Source organism: Scyliorhinus canicula, chromosome 9, assembly GCF_902713615.1.
Source record: "Scyliorhinus canicula chromosome 9, sScyCan1.1, whole genome shotgun sequence".
NCBI lineage: Eukaryota > Metazoa > Chordata > Chondrichthyes > Carcharhiniformes > Scyliorhinidae > Scyliorhinus > Scyliorhinus canicula.
The window spans coordinates 161,038,721-161,057,620 of record NC_052154.1 but is presented as its reverse complement, the minus strand read 5'-3'; the positions used below and the strand labels follow the sequence as shown (position 1 = coordinate 161,057,620).

The 18,900-nt window shown below is 46.3% G+C and overlaps 1 protein-coding gene across 14 annotated transcripts in view; it reads right to left on the bottom strand.

The window, feature by feature from the left end:
- Positions 1-18,900, bottom strand: part of plekha7b (pleckstrin homology domain containing, family A member 7b) — a 636,198-nt gene that overhangs the window by 168,308 nt on the left and 448,990 nt on the right. For all 14 annotated transcript variants that reach the window (XM_038808072.1, XM_038808076.1, XM_038808066.1 and 11 more), the window contains one exon: positions 5,689-5,793. In XM_038808072.1, the coding sequence (XP_038664000.1) occupies positions 5,689-5,793 (105 nt within the window). The remainder of the gene's footprint in view (positions 1-5,688; positions 5,794-18,900) is intronic.

Below are 18,900 nucleotides of genomic sequence, written 5' to 3'. Positions count from 1 at the left end.
CTGCTGAATGGCATGTGGACATGGGTACTTTTCCAATGAGCTTCGGCAAGTTGGAGTTTCAGCAGCAATCCTTTGCTAAAGGATGTTTCACTGAAATGAAGTTTTTCTCCTTTCCAATTGACTTCCCACGATACAGACACATCGGCACCATAAGACTATCACCATTGCACGAGCTCCTTGCCTGTTCACATGATTCTGCCCCATTCAACAAACAAGCATAAACCTGTTAACTATGAACAGTTGGGAAACTATTTCTAAGTTAATTTTTAATTTTTCTTCTGCCTTATATGCCAATGGATGTCCAATAATAATAATCATCATCATCGCTTATTGTCACAAGTAGGCTTCAATTAAGTTACTGTGAGAAGCCCCTAGTCGCCACATTCCGGTGCCTGTTCTCATTCCAGTATGCAAAAATGACAGTAGAAAGATTTATTGGGATTTATAAAATGTCCTTTTTTAGCATTTACTTAAACTGAAGGTTAACCCAAAATGACAAATATATCAAAATAATCCAAAGTGAGACTGCCTTTGTTGACTTCAAAAATGCTGCATGGTGCTAATTCACACGATTACATACTTACCCTTTCTTTGCAACAGCAAGCAAAGAATGATTAGATGCTAAATCATGTTCTTTAAAAGGCACCAGACTACACAATCAAGACACTGCATATCTTGACAGGCAGGAATGTGCATTATCATTATTCAGACGTGGCTTAGTGGTAGCACTCTTACTTCTGAGTCAGAAGACTGTGGGTTCAATCCCCACTTCAGAGGCCTGAAAACAGAATCTATGCTACACTTCAGTGTGGTACAGAGAGAATGGTGAAAGTCCTGTGTTTCAGAGGAGAAATTGTTTTCATCAGAGGAACCCATTTTTAACATCATTGGTAAAAGAACCAAAGAGGAAAATGATGGGATTTGTTTTTATGTGGCAAGTTGTTTTTATGATCTGGAATCCACTACATGGAAGGACTGTATAAGCAAATTCAACAGTGTCATTCAGACAACAATCTTATAAAGCTGTCTATCCAAGAGAGAGAGAGAGAGAGAGAGCGAAAGTGTGTGAGTGTGTGTGTGAGAGAGAGAGAGAGAGAGAGAGAGAGTGACTCTCACTCTCTCTCATGGTCATCTTTATTTATTACTCATTTTTTAAAAAATCATCATTGGCCCATTGAGTGAGTAATAAATGGAAATGTGGCCCCTCTAAGGACAAGCCTGGTCTAATTGGATAGCTCATAGGCGGCACAGTGGTACAGCAGACAGCACTGCTGTCTCATGGCGCCGAGGACCCAGGTTCGATCCGGGCCCCGGGTCACTCTCCTTGTGGAGTTTGCACATTCTCCCCATGTCTACGTGGGTCTCACCCCCACAACCCAAAAGATTTGCAGGGTAGATGGATTGGCCATGCTAAACTGGCCCTTAATTGGGAAAAAAGTAATTGGGTACTCTAAATCTATTTTAAAAATTCAGTAGGTCATTCAAACAACTGGCACAGACACAATGGATCAAATAGTCTCCTTCCATGGCGCATCATTCTGTGAGAGAGAGTTCCCATCAGCCCTTTGGGTACTAAATCTCGTGGCAGCTTTCAGATGTGAGGGAGTTCTCATGATGCCTGTCCAGCATACTCAACCCAGTCCAGAACAGATGAACAGGCTGACTTTCACATTTTTGTCTGTGGGATATTTATTGCTCTGCAAAATGTAGTTCCCATTTTCCCCTATATTACAACATATCGGCACTGTGGCACAGTGGGTAGCACTGCCGTCTCACAGCACTCGGGACCCGGGTTCAATTCCAGCCTTCGGTTACTACATGGAGTTTTTACATTCTCCCAGTGGCTGCGTGGGTTTCCTTCGGGTGCTCCAATTTCCTCCCACAGTCCTACGATGATGGGGTGGGTGGATTGGCCATGATAAATTGCCCCTTAGTGTCCAGGAATGTGCAGGTTAGGTTATGGGGTTACGGGGATAGGGTGGGGTGGACGGGGAGTGGACATGGGTAGGGTGCTCATTCGAAGGGTCGGTGCAGACATGATGGGCTGAATGGACTCCTTCTGCACTGTAGTAGATTCTATGATCTGCACTTCAGCTACTTGATCAGGGCCTTCCGACATTGTGAAGATTACAACATCAATCAAATTCTGTCCCTCCCTCTTTATCAAAACAGCTCCCATCAGGATGGTATGCTGGTGTATTGGTTAGCACTGCTGCCTCACGGCACCGGGAACCTGGGCTCGATCCCACTGTCCGTGTGGAGTTTGAACATTCTCCCAAGTCTGCGTGGGTTTTACCTCCACAACCCAAAGATGTGCAGGGTAGGTAAATTGGCAACACTAAATTGCCCCATAATTGGAAAAAAATAAATAATTGGGCACTTTAAATTTATTGTAAAAAAAAGCTGCCATCATAGTCACAAAAGACATCCATGTGACTATGACAAAGGTAAACTATCCGTCCTTTCTCTTTCTCATCTTTCTTGACCTGTCTGCAGCTTTTGACACTGTTGACTACACCATCCTCCTCCAATGTCTCTGCAAGCTGGTGCAGCTGGCACAACATGCTTCCATTCATATCTATTTAACTTAAACCCTTACAATGGCTTCTCTTCTTTCTCCCACACCTTACCTCTGGTGTCCCTCAAGGATCTATCCTGGCCATCACCTATTTCTCAACCCATGCTGCTCCTCAACAACATCATTCATCCAAAAGCAATGTTAGTTTTCATATGTATGTCAGCAACATTCAGCTCTCTTTCACTATCACCTCACTCTGTCTCGTTCCCTCCACTGTCATTATATTATCGGATTGCTTATCAGACATCCAGTATTGGATAAGGAGGAATTTCCTCCACTTAAATCTAAAATCCTAAAGACTTGGGACGCGATCTGCTGGCTGTGTTATGTTCGAGCGAGAGTGCGGCATGGCCGGTAGATCCCAGGAGAGGTCTCCCGTGGACTTCATGCCTCGCGAGATCAACCCAGATCTCGAGGCGTCTGAATCAGAACCCCGCCAAAAATGGGCGTGACCAAATAACGCGCGCCGAAGAAAGGTTCAAACCGCAACCAGGCACCGTTCAGTATTGGTCCACTCGAACGTGGACCAAGCAGAATGGCATCCTGGGGATCTCCGGACCTGAGGTTACCCCTGGGTTAGCTAGGGATAGTGCAGGATGCTTACCCCCCCCCCCCCCCCCGGAAGGCGGCCATCCTGGCACTGCCAAGATGCCTGGGTGGCACTGCAAAGCTGGCATGAGCACTGCCAAGGTGACAATGCCATGGGTCAGAGTCTGAGGGGAGGGGGCCATGCCCATGAAAGGAGGGTAAGGGGGCCTGAAGGTTGGGTTCAGGGCAGGTAAGTAAGGGCCTTTGAAGGGTTGGTGGGGTCTTTTAAGGACCCCATAGCCGGGTGTGCTCACTTGGGGGGGGGGGGGGGATATTGCCCATGTGTGTATGTGTGTGGGAGTAACATTGCCCATGAGTGGGTGTGACTTACACGCTCACTTAGACATCGGAGCACACTTTCAAAATGGCAGCCCGATCTGTGTGGGCTAAACCAGTGAGAAACTCTCCTGGGCCCAAAAAGTGACTGTCGGTAGATAGCGCTGTGGAACTCACCGACAAGAGCCAGTGCGAAACTCCCAGCAAAATCTGCCACAAATGACACTTGGAAATTTTTCTGTTAAATCGCGTCCACAGTATTCAGACCCCACTAGAAACTCCACTCCCTAGTCACCAATTCTATCCTTCCTGGGAACTGAGGCTATCCAGGCTGCTGGCACTCGGTGTTATATTGACCCCAAGATGAGCATCTGACCACAAAGACAGCAATTTTCCATCTCAATAGCAATAGTCGACACTGTCTGTTCTTCAACCGACCTGCTGCTAAAGCCCTCATTCCATGCATTTGTCAGCTATAGCCTTGGCAATTTCAACACAATTATGGTTTCTCTCCTAACTTCTATCCTCCATATACCCGGAGGACATCCAAAATGCTCGCTATATCTTAACTTGCGGCAATCATGTTCACATTTCACCCTGAACTTGAGATTTACAGTGTCTCCGGGTTAAGCAATGCTTTGATTTTAACATTTGCATCATTACTTTAAAATCCTGCCATGGTTTTGTAGACCTTGGCCGGAAGTCTCTGGTGATTGGGATTCTCTTTTCCCGCTGGCAGCGCAGCCCCACCAGCAGGTTTGCCAGCGGTATGCGTGGCTTCAATGGGAATTCCCATTGATAAGCAGTCAGAAAGAGAGAATCTCACCACCACCAAGTGGTGTGCCACCAAGAAACACGCGGCTGGCATAGGAGAATCCCACCCTATATCTCTGCAATCTTCTCCAATGCCCCCACCATCCAAGATGTCAGTGCTCCTCAAGTTTTGAACAATTGAACACCCCCAATTTTAATCATAATTCCCTTCCCTACCTCTCTTGTCCCATTTAAGACACTCCAAAGATCTAAACTCTTTGACCCAAAGTTTTGGTCATCTACTCTCATTTTTCCTTCTGTCCCTATTTGGCGTCAAAATTTGTTTCATAATGTTTGTGTGAAGCGCCTTGGAATGTTTTACTATGGCCGGTACTTAATGGGGCAATGGGGGTACTTCTCTTTGATCAAGGTATTCCTCAAATACCTCAAGGTTTTTAAAAAAAACAAATCAGATTGTTAAGATGATGATTTGGTCTTCACTTTCTCTCCCACTGAGATCTACTTTGTGAAATTTAATTTTGATTACCAGGCCACTATATACAACTCTGTGCCCAAGTCATTGAACAGTTAATCAAACATGTGTTTTGTAATGGACAATTTTAATACTTAATATTGAATAACTGCTTAATAGTGTGATTAACCAAAACTGCAGGCGTTTGTTTGTGTGTGTGTGTGCAAGGTTAGAGAGAGTAACTGCAAAACTGATATGCCAGCTGTATGAAGGACGAGATAGTAAAGCCAAGAGAAAAACAACTCCTTATATAGAATGGAGAAATACTAGTAAGCAAAGCCAGCCATTGTCTCCATGAATGCCTGTGTTTAACCTGCTTATCTTTTGAATGTATAAAGACTGAAGGTTGCTGCGCTCGGGGCACCTTCCTCGCTCTCCTGTGGTTAGAGGAATGCGTCCTCTGCAGAGTAAGAAATAAACGACTTGCTCATATTCATGACTGATTGTTTCTGAGTTTTCCTTTTTCCCACCACAGTTTCTTTGTGGACAAAAGAAGAAATAGAAAATCCAACCATTGGGATCTGGCTTTTCTTCTGAATTTGGTCCCTATTTTGGACAGCACGGTAGCACAAGTGGATAGCACTGTGGCTTCACAGCGCCAGGGTCCCAGGTTCAATTCCCCACTAGGTCACTGTCTGTGCAGAGTCTGCATGCTCTCCCTGTGTTTGTGTGGGTTTCCTCCGGGTGCTCAGGTTTCCTTCCACAGTCCAAAGATGTGCAGGTTAGGTGGATTGGCCATGATAAATTGCCCTTAGTGACCAAAAAAGGTTAGGAGGGGTTAGTGGGTTACGGGGTTAGGGTGGGAGTGAGGGCTTAAGGGGGTCGGTGCAGACTCGATGGGCCGAATGGCCTCCTTCTGCACTGTATGTTCTATTTAAATCAGTCATTTATATTCTATGTCATGTGTAGTTAAAAAATTACCAGTAGTTATCAGGGGATAAGGGTCCACACGGTGCCATACCTGTTTGTAAAGCCATCCTCTCACCACAACTGGGGCATTTGGGTTCCTCCTGCTGGACTGCTCCCTCTTTCCAAAGCTGTACGCTTTGCCACTTGGTTTGGAAATCTGATTAGAAACAAATACATTTGCATGAGATTAAAACAAAAAACTTGATCAGTAAATCCATCTTTTAATTAAAAATGTTTTGCAGTATAAACGCAATCTTAAAATGGTTGCGGTCTGCGATTACCACAAATGGCTAATGCACGACAGAAATATGTTACTAATTAGATGACACTACTGTTAAAATGCTGCTTTTTTTTAAAAAAAGCACAGTAACTTCCACCAAATATAGTCCAGTGATTAAATCACCATGGGGTGTGATACAACACAAACATGAGTTATTTTCCAGTAAGCTACTGTAACATTTACAAACATGTGAGCAATATTATGAAAAAGATGGCAAGTGTATTCAAGCGTTAACATTTTTCCTCTTGTTTGGAAAAAAAATTCACAGAAAGTGGCAGCTGTAGATTCCCATTTTTTTGCTTAAAAACGGAGCAAAGATTAGTCTACTGTGCTCCAATAATATTCATCATTCACCAAACTTAGAAAAGCACTCCTTGCACACTGTTACACTTCCCTTTCGTGCACAAGCAACTTTTATGGCCCCTCTTATGGTCACATTTCAGGGATGTGGGCTTCGCTGGCTAGGCCAGCATTTATTGCCTGCTATCCCTAATCACCCTTGCAAAGGAGATGGCGAAGTGCCTTCTTGAACTGCTGCAGTCCATGTTGCGTAGGTACATCCAGAGTGCTGTAAGGGATGGAATTCTAGGATTTTAACCCAGTGACAGTGAAGAAAGAGCGATATATTTCCAAGTCAGGATGGTGAGTGACTTGGAAGGGACCGTCCACATGATGATGTTTCCATATGTCAACTGCCCTTGTCCTTCTAGATTGTAGTGGTTGTGGCTTTTGAAAGTGCTGTTTACAAAACCTACGTGTGTTCCTGCAGGAATTCAGACGGTAAACATGGCTGCTACTGTGTGTCAATGGTGGAGGGAGTGCCAATCAAGCGGGCTGCTTTGTCCTGGGTGGTGTCAAGTTCCTTGAGTGTTGCTGGAGCTGCACTCATGCAGGAAAGTGGAGAGTATCCCATCACACTCCTGACATGTGCTTTACAGATTCTGGACAAGCTTTGGGGAGTCAGGAGATGAATTACTTGTTGCAGAATTCCTAGCCTCTGACCTGCGCTTGAAGGTAACATATTTATATGGCTAGTCCAGTTGAGTTTCTGGTCAATGGTAAGCTCCAGAATGTTGACCATCAACCTTGTGCTAAATTAGTGCAGCATGTCCAAAGTAACTCATAACTGATCAAAACAATTCCAACTCACTTTGTATGTGACTCTCATTCCTTGAAGCTGTGCTTTTTAAAATATTTGTGTTAAACAATATTTAACACATTTTGTGTATAAATAATTTCAACAGAGAGAAGACACAATTTATAATAACTAAGTTAAATAGCAATGGAATGCCAATGTGTTAAGTGCTCATACCCAAATATTTGAAAAGGAAAATTTCAAGGCATTATGTTAACAGACAGAAGTTTTGTTCAATCATTCTGGGCAGAAATTAAAGCTACTGGGACATTCAGTTTTGAAATAAGAGATGTATGCTGTGCAACCTATTTCACATCATTAATTGTCTTAGAATGTTTTATTCTCTGAACTGCTTCCTATTTGAACTGCTTCCTATTTCAATTATTTTCCAGCTTGGTTCAACAGGAGTAATAAATACCCCTTCTTACTCATGCGAAAGGTGACTGTACTGACTGAACACCAAGAATGAAATTAGATACTTTTGCCAGAGCTAATCCTTGGAACTGTTTCAATATCAGTTTTAAGGAGCTAATAAACAATTCATACAAACACAACAACTTATCAGCATTCAAGGGAATTGTACCTCCAATGTTATCTTAATACATTGGTCTCTTTCTAAATAATTGTTGCATTTTTGAAAGACATATGGGGTTCCTGAGAAATAACACACTCTGTATTCAGAATCTTAGCATGCCAGATACTGACTGAGATCTAGGAATCCGCATGGACATGCTCGATTAGTTACATTTTAAACAGATTTTAAGAGCTCAAATTGATCTTCCATGGTATTGCTCTGGATAAGTGATAATATTGCATCCCGTTTCTTTTACATCTTTATTTTTAATCCACCCCATTTTTTGATCCATCTTTTTCTCTTCACCTTATTTCCTCCATCTCCAGGGTTATATCCATTTCTCAACTACTGTTCATCCTTGTTATTTCCCCTTTGTTGCCGACTGTTCTGTCTTGCACACTCAACCTCTTTTCTGCCTCTGCACTGATGTGGGTACTCTGGATCTGTGGAGACTGCGTTTACCTCAGCAGTAACACATACAGGCTACCAACACTTGAAATAGTACAACACTATTTTATTAAGCTAGGAACTGTTGAACATACTTTCACTGTGGGTTGACACTATGTTTGATTAAACTGAAGACCTATGCCTATCCTAACCAGTCTATACTATCAGCACATGGGAAAGATCTGTGCTACAAGCTGTGAGCTCTGTCCTTCTTAGAGGCTGCATCCCGAATGAGCGGGAAAACTAGTGTCCACTGTCTTTATAGTGAGTGTGCTCTAACTGGTGATTGGCTGCTGTGTTGTGTGTGTGTTGATTGGTCTTGCAGTGTGTCAATCAGTGTGTGTCTGCACCATGATATACTGATGTGTATTTTATGACATGCACCTTGATTAAACTCACTCTCCTATCTTTCATGCGTTTGTTCTCAGCAAATTGGCATTAAATTCATTCTACCCTTTTGAGCACAGAATTTTCATCCACCATGTAGATTGCTGCAAAATGGTACAAGAGTAAAAGCTACACCTTTCTCGCAGCATCCATACAAAGTATTTCAATCATGAATCAACACAGAATATAGCCGAGCAAATGGCCTCCATTCGGACCATCTTGCTCTTCGAACGAGCTGTTCAGTCAAATGCCAAACACTGCACACCAGACCCCCCCCCCCCGACCCCCCCCCCCCCCCCCCCCCACCCAACCTGTCCATTAGCCAAAAGCCTTTTGAAAGTTCCTCTGGAACCTGATCCCACTACCTTTTCAGAAAGTGCACTGCATATCCTAATAATGCTCTGAGTGAAAGTATTTCTCTTCAATTCCCCTCTAATTTTTTTGCTGGGACAAAGGTTTCTCTCTTCCTGTCTGTCAAAGCCCCTCAAAAGGTATGGACACCTGTATTAATTCTCCCCTTGACCTACCTTCGTGCTCCAAGGAGAAGAACCCCAGCTTCTTTAATCTCTCATCATAACTGTTCCCATTCCTGGTAAACCTTAACTGTACTCTCTCCAGGTCTTTGATATCCATGCTAAAGTTGTGTACGGAAATGTACACAATATTCCAGTTGAGGCCAAGCCAATGAATTTCAAAGGTATCCTTGTACTTGTATTTCAAAAGAGACATTAAACTGAAGCCCCATCTGCCTCCTTTGGATGTGAAAGATCCCTTGTCACTATTTTGAAGAGCGGGGGAGTTATCCCTGGTACCCTAGCCAATCTTCAGCCCTCTATCAACATCACAAAAACAGATTCTCTCGTTATTATCACATTGCTGTTTTGGGGATTTGTCAGAGTCCGAATTAGCTGCTGTGTTGCTGACATTATCAAAATGTGACTGCACTTCAAAACGTTCTTCATTGGTTGCAAAACACTTTTGAGAAGTTCAGTGGTCATGAAAAGTGTTACATAAATGCAAGTCTTTCTTTTTCATTCAATGCCCCAATTTGAAAAACCAAACATTCCAAATGCTTTCTTAACCGCCGTAACAACTTATCCTGCCATTTGTAACAGGTGCCCTTACGTTTGCTTGTTCTTCCACCTCCCTCAATATACCACTGTTTAACTTATATTGTCTCTTCATATTGTTTCTCCAAGGGTATCGCTTCACTCTTATCGGCAATAAATTGCTTGCCGTGTGGGTCCATTTTGCCAGTCTGTCTAAGTCCTCCTGAAGTCTGCTATCATCTCACTCCATTGGAGAGGTTTGTATTTTTCCACAAACTTCAAAATTGCATTCCCTATACCCAAATCTTGGTTGTTTACATATAAACACGCTTTAGCAACATGAACTTCTGTCATCTGAAGAAATTTGTTAAGAGGTACTTTATCAACTGCTTTTGAAAGTGCATATGCACAATATGTAATCTACTACTATATTCAACCACTCTGTTATTTTAATGAATTAAATCAGGTTGGTCAGATATGATTTGCCTTTAACAAATCTCTGTTGGTTGACCCTCATCAACTCATGTTTCTCCCACGTCTGAATCAATTTTGTCCTCAGCAGTGATTCCAATAGTTCTCCCAGAATTACAGACCATCACGTCTAATGTCAGGTTTATCATTCTCTTCTTTTTTTGAAAAAGGAAGTTAATATCTGCAATTCTTCAAACCTTTGACACCATTCTAATATCGGAGGAGGATTGAAAGAGACAGAGCTTCAGCTATCTTCACACTGGTTTCCATCGATCAGCAACCTAGGATGCATCCATCTCGACTAAGTGGCTTGTTAGTTTGGGAGTGATAATCTATTCAGCACCTCCTTTATCTATTTTTATCCTATCCTACGCCACAACCCCCTCCCCCATACCCCATTTCACCTGAACTCTGCTACTTCAAAATTAACTATGTTTCTTCTGTAATTAGATCGCATTCAGCACCTCAGGCATGTCCCCCCCCCCCCCCCCCCCCCCCCCGTCTCCACAAGGTGATTTTCCTTTTTGTCTCTAATAAGCCCATCATTATTTTAACTTCCTTTCATCTTTCAGGTTTCTAAACGATTTGGGGGTTCCATTCTTTTTGCTACCTCCTATTCTTTTCTCATACTCCCTCTTTGGTCTTCAAATATGAAAGCAAAGTGGTGATGCACGATCAATTGCACAAAGACTTGAGTTGGATACAATGGAGGCTTTATTGCTCTAAGATGTGTGGCCTCCCACAGCAGTTGGCGAACTGGCTGCAGCATGGGGGACACACATATTTATACTCCGCCTACTGGGCAGAGCCAGCAGGCAGGGACTACCAACGTACCTGTACTACAGGTCCTACCATACACCACCTAATAGAGGTGCAACAGTGGTTTACCTAATTCATGACCTGTTAAAATTGAGTCTGGCAGGGGTGGTGGAGAACTATATACAATAAATGGTTTTATTTTTACATTTACATTTACAATATTTGATAGAGAGAAAAAAAATGTCTTTTGAAGTCCAGTGGACCAGTTAGAGGTTTAACCGGTCCGGGGCCTTGATGTGCCGCTGGGAGCAATGTAGTGGTGGCGGCGATGCCGATGCTGGTCTGATGTCTGGAGCCTCCGGGAGAATGCCAAAATCCTCTTCATCCTCGGGTGTGGGCAGGTGGAGGACGGATGGTCCCGGGGGGTTGCTGCTGGGGGTGCCGGGGGAGGGGCGGTGGAGCCGGGCCAGAGGTGTGTGTGTGCGTGGAACATGCTGGTGCCAGGTCCCTGAGGGACACAGTATACTAGCAACCGTCGGGGTACGCTACGGAGGCATACTGGAGGTTTGCATGGAGCAATTGCACCCTTTCCACCAACGGGTCCGCCTTGTGGAGTCGGACATGCCTACAGAGCAGGACGGATCCTGGAGCTGTGAGTCAAGTCGGGAGCTTCACCCCGGATGTGGACTTCCTGGGGAAGGCAAAAAGACGTTCATTGGGTGTGTTGTTAGTGGCAGTGCACAGTAGTGACTGAATGGAGTGTAGTGCATCAGCGAGGACCTCCTGCCAGCGGTTCCTTGACCGTAGGGCCAGTTGGAAGGCCCTCTCTACCGTTCCATTCTCCCTCTCTACCTGTCCGTTTCCCCGGGGGTTGTAGCTTGTCGTTCTGCTGGAGGCGATACCCCTGCTGAGCAGGAACTGACGCAGCTCATCAATCATGAAGGAGGATCCCCTGTCACTGCGGATGTAGGCGGGGAAACCGAACAGAGCGAAGATTGTGTTGAGGGCTTTGGTGACGGTGGCAGACGTCATATTGGGGCATGGGGGCAGCACGGTGGCACAGTGGTTAGCATTGCTGCCTACGGCGCTGAGGACCCGGGTTCGAATCCCGGCCCTGGGTCACTGTCCGTGTGGAGTTTGCCCGTGTCTGCGCGGGTTTCACCCCCACAACCCAAAGATGTGCAGGGTAGGTAGATTGGCCAATCTAAATTGCCCCTTAATTGAAAAAAAATAATAATAATTGGTTACTCTAAATTTATCTTAAAAAAATAAAATTAAAAAAATAATGGGGCATGGGATGGCGAAGGGGAATCTGGAGTACTCATCGGCCACACTGAGAAAATGTGTGTTACGGTCGGTGGAGGTAGGGGCCCTTTGAAATCCACACTGAGGCGCTCAAAGGGGCGGGAGGCCTTCAACAGGCACACAAGGTCCGGCCGATAGAAGTGCGGCTTGTACTCCGCACAGACCTGGCAGTCCCTGGCGATTGTCCGTACTTCCTCGACAGAGTAGGGCAGATTGTGGGCCTTGATGAAATGGTATGACCGTGACACTCCCGGGTGACAAAGGCTGTCGTGCAGGGTCTGGAGTCGGTCTCCCTGTGCGCTGACACATGTACCTTGGGATATGGCGTCTGGGGGCTCATTGAGCTTACTGGGGCGATACAAAATCTCGTAATTGTAGGTGGAGAGCTCGATCCCCCACCTCAAGATCTTACCATTCTTGATCGTGTCTCGCTGTGTATGATTGAACATGAAGGCTACCGACCGTTGGTCAGTGAGGAGAGTGAATCTCCTGCCAGCCAGGTAATACCTCCAATGCCACACAGTTTCAACGATAGTTTGGGCCTCTTTTTCGAGGGATGAGTGCCGAATTTCTGAGGCATGAAGGGTGCAGGGAAAGAATGCCATGGTCTGCCTGCCTGATTGAGGGTGGCAGCTAGGGCGACGTCTGATGCGTTGCTCTCTACTTGAAACGGCAGAGTCTCGACTACTGCACGTATCCCGGCATTGGCGATATCGGCTCTGATACGGGCGAAGGCCTGTTGTGCCTCGGCCGTCAGGGGAAAATGGGTTGACTGTATGAGTGGGCGGGACTTGTCCGCATAGTTTGGGACCCACTGAGCGTAGTACGAAAAGAACCCTAGGCAGCGTTTGAGGGCCTTGGGGCAGTTGGGGAGGGGGAGCTCCATGAGGGGACTCATGCGGTCGGGATCGGGCCCCAGAACACTGTTCTGGACCACATAGCCGAGGATGACTAAGCGGGTCGTGCTAAACACGCACTTCTCCTTGTTGCAGGTGAGGTTTAGGAGAGTGGCGGTGTGGAGAAATTTGGCAAGGTTGGCGTCGTGGTCCTGCTGATCATGGCCGCAGATAGTGACATTGTCTAGGTACGGAAAGGTGGCCCGCAAACCGTACCGGTCGACCATTTGGTTCATCTCCCTTTGGAAGACCGAGACCCTGTTGGTGACGCCGAAGGGAACCATGAGTAAGTGTTAAAGGCGGCTGCCTGCCTCGAAGGCAGTGTATGGACAGTCCGATTTACGAATGGGGAGCTGGTGGTAGGCGGATTTGAGGTCTACCGTTGAGAAGACCCGGTACTGTGCAATCTGATTGACCAGATCAGATACGCGTGGGAGGGGGTACGCGTCGAGCTGCATGTACCGATTGATGGTCTGGCTATAGTCCACGATCATTCTGTGTTTCTCCCCAGTTTTAACTACTACCACTGGGGCTCTCCAGGGGCTCTTGCTGGCCTCGATGATGCCTTCCCGAAGCAGCCGCTGGACCTCGGACCTGATGAAGTTCCTGTCCTTGGTGCTGTACCGTCTGCTCCTGGTGGTGACGGGTTTGCAATCTGGTGTTAGATTTGCAAAGAGGGAAATCAGATCGACCTTTAGGGTCGCGAGGCCGCACACAGTGAGGGGTGGTAGGGGCCCGCCAAATTTCAGGGTTAGGCTCTGGAGGTTCCACTGGAGGTCCAGGCCGAGTAGTAGGGCAGCGCAGAGATTAGGGAGGACGTTGAGGCGTAAGTCGCTGAATTCTATGCCCTGGACCGTGAGTGTGGCCGTACTGTACCCCTGGATCGCCACGGAATGGGATCCAGAGGCCAGGGAGAGTTTTTGGTTGGCGTGGTGTACCGCGAGGGAGCAGCGCCTTACCGTATCCAGGTGGATGAAGCTTTCGGTGCTCCCAGAGTCCAGCAGGCAAGATGTCACGTGTCCGTTGATTTTAACGCTGGTCAATGCGGTGGCCAGGTTGTGCGGAATAGACTGGTCGATGGTCACTGAGGCGAGTCGTGGTCAGTCATCGCTGGTGTCGGATGATGGAGAGCCCGGGGGACACAGGTCCTGGAATGCTGGCGGGGGCCATGTGCCATGGGGGAGACAAGATGGCGGCGCCTGAAGATCTTGAGGACGACAAATTGGCGGCGCCCATGGGCCGCACGTGACCGGGGTTGAACAAGATGGCGGTGCCCGTGGGCCGCACGTGTTGCTCGGAGGGGAAGATGGCGGCACCCATTGTTCATAAACAAGGGGGGTAGGGGCGATAGCAGCGACTGCACAGGCCTAGCACACCGTGGTGAAGTGCCCCTTCTTGTCGCAAGCCTTACAGAGTGCAACGCGGGCCGGGCAGCGTTGGCGGGGGTGTTTCTGCTGGCCGCAAATGTAACATCGGGGACCCCCGGGGTTTGCTGGCTGGCGCGTGGCTCAGGCGTATTGGCTGGGTAAGACCCCTGCTACAGCGGCCGTCTGTGGGGTCCATGATGTGTAGGAGGGGTGGGCCGCGCGGCTGGGGGTGTAAGCCTGAACGATGCACGAGGCAACCATCATAGAGAGAGCTAGTTTCTTTGTCTCTGCTAGGTCGAGCATGGCCCCTTCTAACAGTCGCTGCCGTATGAGGTCCGACCCAATCCCCGTAACAAACTCGTCCCGCAGGAGGTGGTTTGAATGTTTAGTGGCTGTAACGGCCTGACAGTCTCAGTCCAGACGAGTGGGATTAGGGCCCGCCAGAAGTCTTCTATGGACTCACCAGGAAGTTGAGAGCGAGTGGCGAGTACTTGCCTGGCGAAGAGCGTGTTCGTCTTCTGAGCGTAATTCTCTTTGAGAAGCGACATGGCTTCCGCGTAGTTCGGCGCATCCTGGATTAGCGGAAAGATGCTGGAGCTCAACCTTGAATACAGGATCTGTATTTTCTGAGCCTCCGAGACAGGGCTGGGCGCCGAGTTGATGTACGCCTCAAAACAAGCTAGCCAGTGTTGAAAGTCCTTTTTGGCGTCACTTGAATGCAGATCCAGCTACAGGCGATCCGGTTTGATATGGAGGTCCACCTTTTGAAAGTCTTAGAGCAATAAATTGATGCACGATCAATTGCCCAAAGACTTTGAGTTGGATACAACTGAGGCTTTATTGCTCTAAGATGTGTGGCCTCCCACAGCAGTTGGCGAAATAGCTGCAGCATGGGGGACACACATATTTATACTCCGCCTACTGGGCGGAGCCAGCAGGCAGGGACTACCAACGTATCTGTAGTACAGGTCCTACCACCTAATAGAGGTGCAACAGTGGTTTACCACAAGTGGTCACTCCTCAACCTCAGTAACTAGCGATTGGGACCCTTGTGATGTGATAATGAGTACAAAAATCAGGGAAATGCCAGGCTTAACTCCTGATCTAACCCAACATAACTGATCTCAGACTGGTTAGCGGTGAAGCATTACTGTTTATTGCAGTGGTCTTAAACCAGGAGAAGAAAATCAGTCAGTTTTCCAACTATGCAATCGTCCCTATTAGAAGTGTGCATCCAAGAACACTGAATGATGATGAAAATCCTGCTCAGCCAAGCAGGAGATAGCATCAGGAAGGGCTGCTTTAAACAAGAGGACAGCCATCAATTAGCACTCTATTCTCCAGTGTGGGCGAATGTCCATAAGGGGTGTATTACATACATGCTGCATTTTCCACAAATTATAAAGAAACTCAAGGACAGCATACAAATAATTTAAGGGCGGCACAGTAGCACAAGTGAATAGCACAGTGGCTTCACAGCGCCAGGGTCCCAGGTTCGAATCCCCGCTGGGTCACTGTCTGTGCGGAGTCTGCACGTTCTCCCTATGTCTGCGTGATTTCCTCCGGGTGCTCCGGTTTCCTCCCACAGTCCAAAGACATGCAGGATAGGTGGATTAGTCACGCTAAATTGCCCTTCGTGTTAGGAGGGGTTATTGGGTTACAGGGATAGGGTGGAAGTGAGGGCTTAAGTGGGTCGGTGCAGACTCGATGGGCCGAATGGCCTCCTTCTGCACTGTATGTTCTATGTTCCCTTTCATACATTAAAATTGCAAATCACATGTGTAAAAAGAACCATAGAATCCCTACAGTTCAGAAACAGGCAATTTAGCCCATCAGCAATGCAGCAATCCTCTGAAAGAGCACTCTACTCAAGCCACTGCCTCGCCCTATAACACCATAACCTAACCTACAAATCCTTCGGTAATTTAGCATTGCCAATTCACCTAACCTGCACATCTTAGGACTGTGGGAGGAAACCGGAGGTGACCCACGTAGGCACGGAGAGAACATGCAAACTCCACATAGACAGTCACCCGAGGCCGGAACTGAGCCCAGGTCCATAGCTCTGTGAGGCAGCCATGCTAACTACTGTGCCAGCACATCGCTTCCCACTGGAATACATGAAACTTTGAAATTCAAAGCTTGTAACAACTGTTCTGTTATCTGATATGAGTACTTCAGGTAATACATGGAGCGTGAAGCACTGGCAAAGCTTCTGACTGTGGAACATGCGGTGTGGAACTCAGATACTTCCAGCCATTTGGAGTTGGAGTTAACCAATTGTAGAAACATCTTGGCAAAAACAACGTCCTACATAATCTCCGTGGACTCGCACTCATGGCCGACCTGGTCACTCTCAAGCATGCAAAGGAGCTGTAGTAGGTAACTTCTGTTGTAACTGGCACTCATCACAGTGCTTCGATATCAGCGTCAATGCCTGGCCACACAGCTTAAGGCAAGCATCTTCATTTTTGACAAGACCAGATGTGCCATGCAACTCTGCATGGAACGTTTTCCTCCCTGGCACAGAGGTGATGACTCTCACTCCTTTGACCAGACATCTTGGTCCTTGGCCAGTCCCCACTACTAATGTATGTTCAGAAAATTGTTGGCCACAGGTGTTTCAGTAGCTGCTATTATCTTAATAGTACCCCCCCCCCCCCCCCCCCCCCCCCGCACACCCCCATGCAGGTAGCAAATATAGCTAATGTGTTCTGAAGCCTCAGAGGCTGAACTCCTTCTCAAAGACATTTGTAGGTCTGCTGTGGTAGCCGAGGCTCCAGTGTCTACTTCCATTCTTAATGGTCTGCCATTGATCAGTAACACCACTGTAATGGGGCTACCTTGCCTGTTTTCACATTGTTCATCTGAAGAATGTTTTGCTCACCTGCAGAAAAATCTTGAACTATGTACTGATGGATTCGTAAATGTGAAAAAGCACGTTAAAATATTTTTATTGTAATAACATCCATGACAGGTGTTGCCAAATTCAGCCCTACATTTCTAAAGAAAGCAGAAAGCAGTAGATGTCCCATGGTATTGCAAGTGGGTAATCGAATATTTGTAACATAGTTGAGATGTTTCATTATTGAGAAAGAGCTGTACTAAACCTTTATCTGCCACTTTGCACTGCTCAGGTATTCCATGTGATAACATAATCTAAATAGGCAAACTGGAATCAATTGTAGCATAATTATTGCAAGAAATTTCTATAAATTGGCAATTTCTTGTAAATCACCGACATCTATTCGTGGGAGAGGCCAGGTTAATAGAGGTCAGAAAAATAAGCATGAAATGATGGACTTTATATCAGTCTTCATTTTTTTCTGACACATTGAAATATCAGTGGCCGTGTTATAGATAGTGGATAGTGAAATTTCTCCCCTTGATGGCAATGTTCATTATTTAAAGCTCTTAGGTAGCATAAGGAATGGATAGAAGAATCACATATTTTAATCCTAAAACTGCTGTGCATGAATGGTCAGTGCAGAGTTTTTTTTTTATAATGGGAGGTAGATGATTCATGGATGCCGAAGGCACAAAAGATCTTTTATTCTCTCTTCTAGATGTATTCTTGCTGCATCTATATACTTTGCAGGAGTCAAGTGCCTTGAAGTCATTGTGAAATGTTGATGACATTGAACACATTCATCGGAAATTCCTCTATCTGCTATTTCAGCAGAGGCAGAACTATAGGGCAATTTTCCATGTGTGACTAGTACACAGGTGTTTCGTGAATGCGGCGACGCTCTGTAGCGGGGCTCACTCGTGCATGACACTGTGTCGCCCCTCACCCCCACTGGGGGACTTCCGGAACCTGGCACAAAATAATTGAAGGCTTTTCTATTTTTCTGCCTCCATAGATAATTCAGGCAGTGTCTTATTGGGCCCTCCTCCTCCACCAACACCCCGACTCCCTCCTTCCCCACCATCCCCTTCCTTTCCCTTCTGTTGGTAGAAAGGCGAGGGTATCTGGTCTTACCATTTGTTTTTTGCAGAAATGTGTTGTGAACTGTTTTAATAATCAGAGTATCGCCTCCCCCTCCCCATCCATTGGTACTAAGGGGTGAGTACCCTGTTTCTCCAACACAAGATTAGTGTTTGTACTGTTTGGGCTTTTGTATATAGCTTAGTTTTAATAAAATGATATGCCCAGTGGCCCCACCATCCCACCCTCTGGCGGGACCAACAATGTGACCAATGAACTACCAGCTTGAAACATGCATGGATAGGCAGTTAACTGATTTAGAACAGGAAATCAGATGGTGTGGTTCCTTGCCAAATCCCTGCAGATGTTGCAGCTTAAAAATGTAACACCGTAAAGGAGCAAGTGACATGACTGCATAACATATAGCACAAGCCACACAAGACATTCAGAACGGATACAATACCCACAAGCATCTTTCAGGAAAACATCATCAAAAGCTCTATCCAGTGTTACCTGACACAGTTCAAGGGTCCCTTTCCCTCTCCTTAGAAATGATTGCCTCCGACTTCATCATAAAATCACTGCAGTGTACGAGCCCATTCGGCCTATCGCGTATGTGCTGACACTCTGAAAGAACACCCTACCTAAGTCCACTCCGCCATGTAA